At 47.7% G+C, this 1404-nt stretch overlaps 1 protein-coding gene across 1 annotated transcript; it reads right to left on the reverse strand.

The window, feature by feature from the left end:
* Positions 1-292: 292 nt before the first annotated feature.
* On the reverse strand, positions 293-1194 carry LOC148130269 (calmodulin, striated muscle-like). Its single transcript, XM_087969139.1, has one exon. It carries the CDS (start codon positions 757-759, stop codon positions 313-315), a length of 447 nt encoding a protein of 148 aa, XP_087825265.1. The 5' UTR covers positions 760-1194; the 3' UTR covers positions 293-312.
* Between the last annotated feature and the right edge of the window lie 210 nt (positions 1195-1404).

Here is a 1404-nt window from a genome sequence, read left to right on the forward strand (position 1 = left end):
CTAAGAAGAAACTTCCTGACAGTGAGAACAATTAATCAGTGGAACTACTTGCCTCCAGAAGTTGAGGGTGCTCCATCACTCTGGGTTTTTTAAGAAAATACTGGACAGCCATTTGTCTAAAACTGTATAGGGTCTCTTGCTTGAAAAGGGGGTTAGACTAGAAGACCTCCAAGGTCCCTTCCAACCCTGCTATTATGTATTCTGTTGGACTTCTCCTCTAATTATTAGACATAAGGTGGCCATTCCAAACATCTGTTTCACAACAGCACCTTTGGAAGAATCACCAACCTGAGAAGAAATTGAACCTTGACGTTACTTCTCCACCATTATTCGCGCAAATTCTTCATAGTTGACCTTCCCGTCCCCTTTCCTGTCCATCTCCTTGATCAACAGCTTCACCTCTTCGTCCGTCAGCTTCTCCCCAACGGCGGTCAAGACGTGTCGCAGCTCTGCCGTGTTGACGTAGCCGTCTCCATTCCGGTCAAAGACGCGGAAGGCAGCTTGGATCTCTTCCTTGGTGTCGGAATGCCTTGTCCTCCTGGCCATCACGGAGAGGAACCTTGGGAAATCTACTTTGCCCTTGTAGGCCTCGATCTCACCGACGATGCTCCGCACCTCAGATTCCGTGGGGTTTTTCCCGAGGGATCTCATCACGGTCACCACCTCCTTGGAGGTGATCAGCCCGTCGCCATCTTGGTTGAAGAGCGCAAAGGCATCCTTGAGTTCCCTCAGGTCTCCCTCCGAGAGCCGGTTGGCCATGTTGCTTCTCGGATCCCACAGGCACGTCAGTCGTTCTTCTCAAACACAACACACACACACACGCACAACTCATCCTCCTTGGAGAAACAGGAAAAACTGGTGGAGGATGTGGTGAAGGAACGAGAAGGATCACTCCTCTCGCCCTGCAGGCTTGGATGTGGGTCGGTCGGTGTGAGAAAACATCACGTAGGGAAGGTAGGCCTCCAGAAGTACGTAGAAGTTAGTTGAGTTAGTTAATTAGTTTACTTTACTGTCATTGCACCTCATACAATGAAATCAAACACCATCTTCAATGCACACCATGACCATGAAAATAAACACAAACACACATCCTTCACACTCCACATATTGAAATGAAAACCCCTGATATCGCACCAACACTACACTATACAGCAGAATTCAACCGAGCTACCGCCCTGGGATAAAAGCTGTTTTTCAGCCTATTTGTCCTTGTTTTTATTATTATCCTGTGCCGTCTGCCAGATAATAATAGTTTAAAAAAAAAAAAGGAGGTGCCCAGGATGAGATGGATCTTTGAGAATGTTTTGAACTTCCTTAAGGTAAGCAGGAGCTCTAAAGCTCTTCCAAAGAGGGGAGAGGGCAACCAATGGTCCTCTGGGGGATGACATTAACCCTCTGGAGCGC

This window comes from Notechis scutatus, chromosome 6, assembly GCF_049901735.1.
Source record: "Notechis scutatus isolate UNSWTSFEM ecotype Mainland chromosome 6, rNotScu1.2, whole genome shotgun sequence".
Taxonomy (NCBI): Eukaryota; Metazoa; Chordata; class Lepidosauria; order Squamata; family Elapidae; genus Notechis; species Notechis scutatus.

What these genes read in the sequence shown, in the direction of transcription:
- LOC148130269 (XM_087969139.1), bottom strand. Translation starts at nt 759, where the DNA reads ATGGCCAACCGGCTCTCGGAGGGAGACCTGAGGGAACTCAAGGATGCC.